The sequence below is a fragment of the Nanorana parkeri genome, unplaced genomic scaffold (genome assembly GCF_000935625.1).
Source record: "Nanorana parkeri isolate BGI_ZX_2015 unplaced genomic scaffold, ASM93562v1 scaffold6372, whole genome shotgun sequence".
NCBI lineage: Eukaryota > Metazoa > Chordata > Amphibia > Anura > Dicroglossidae > Nanorana > Nanorana parkeri.
Window position 1 is genome coordinate 864 of NW_017312617.1, and position 1569 is coordinate 2432.

At 42.6% G+C, this 1569-nt stretch overlaps 1 protein-coding gene across 1 annotated transcript; it reads left to right on the forward strand.

Moving 5' to 3' along the window:
• Positions 1–556: 556 nt before the first annotated feature.
• On the forward strand, positions 557–1503 carry LOC108804202 (zinc finger protein 300-like). Its single transcript, XM_018575956.1, has one exon. It carries the CDS (start codon positions 574–576, stop codon positions 1453–1455), a length of 882 nt encoding a protein of 293 aa, XP_018431458.1. The 5' UTR covers positions 557–573; the 3' UTR covers positions 1456–1503.
• Positions 1504–1569: the final 66 nt, after the last annotated feature.

Genomic DNA, 1569 nt, shown 5'->3' on the forward strand with positions numbered 1-1569 from the left:
GAGGAGATACTGTACACCATATGAAGGTCCATCTCCATTCCTCAATATAACGTCATGTGACCAACAAATGAGGAGGAGATACTGTACACCATATGAAGGTCCATCTCCATTCCTCAATATAACGTCATGTGACCAACAAATGAGGAGGAGACACTGTACACCATATGAAGGTCCATCTCCATTTCTCGATATAACAATGACATCAGTGCCCATCCCCCGTCACTCAGTGTTGGTTTTGGTGTATTGTAGAATGTGTTTTTCATGTCATTTTGCTTTCTATCAGACGGCCGCCATGTCCGGAATACCTCGGAGGGAGATCTTCACTCTGAAGTGAATCACATGCGTCCAATGATACACCACAGAACACATTGTCTGGAGACATCAATGGATCCCTCTAATCCTGAGGAATCTTCTGACCAATCACATCACATGACTTCAGATATCCATCTCGGCTCCCACAGTGAAGATCCGTCTACAGATCCAACTATCCCCGAGGGATCTTCTCTCAGCCATGAAGGAGATCACACAGGAGAGAGGTCATTGTCATGTTTGGAGTGCGGGAAAGACTTTAAGATGAAATCTGAACTTATTCTACATCTCCAAACCCACAACCATGTGACCTTTTCATGTCCAGTGTGTGGGAAAGCTTTTTCTGAGGAAAGCAAGCTTCTTAAACACCAGAAATATCACAAGGGTGGGAATTCTTATTCCTGTTCAGAGTGTGGGAAAAGTTTCACTGATGAAACAAGCCTTGTTATACACCAGAGAATTCACACAGGTGAGCGACCTTATTCATGTTCAGAATGTGGGAAACGTTTTAGTAACCGACAACATTTTCTTAGACACCAGAGAATTCACACAGGTGAGCGTGCGTATTCATGTGCAGAATGTGGGAAAAGTTTTACTAGCAAAGGAGCTCTTCTTACACACCAGAGAACTCACACAGGTGAGCGTCCTTATGCGTGCTCAGAGTGTGGGAAAAGTTTTACTAGCAAAGGAGCTCTTCTTAGTCACCAAAGAATTCACACAGGTGAGCGTCCGTATTCATGTTCAGAATGTGTGAAAAGTTTTACTAACAACAGAGCTCTTCTTACACACCAGAGACTTCACACAGGTGAGCGTCCGTATTCATGTTCAGAATGTGGGAAATGTTTTACTAGCAAAGAAGCTCTTCTTAGGCACCAGAGTATTCACACAGGTGAGCGTCCATATTCATGTTTAGAGTGTGGGAAAGGTTTTGCTAAAAAAGAATCTTTTATTACACACCAAAGAGCTCACACAGGTGAACACCCTTATGCATGTTCTGAATGTGGGAAAAGTTTTTCTAGGAAGGACCATGTTCTTAGACACCAGAGAACTCACACAGGTGAGCGTCCGTATTCATGTTTAGAGTGCGGGAAAAGTTTTACTTACAAAGGATCCCTTCTTAGGCACCAGAGAACTCACACAGGTTAGCGTCCATATTCATGTATAGAGTGCGGGAAAAGTTTTACTGACAAATGAAACCTTATTTCACACAAAAAAATTCAGTTTTTCTGATACAAGACCCCGTCTTTCAGACCAAATAAT

Bases quoted from the DNA above. Each gene is read 5' to 3' on its own strand.
- LOC108804202 (XM_018575956.1), top strand. From the start codon at position 574: ATGAAATCTGAACTTATTCTACATCTCCAAACCCACAACCATGTGACC.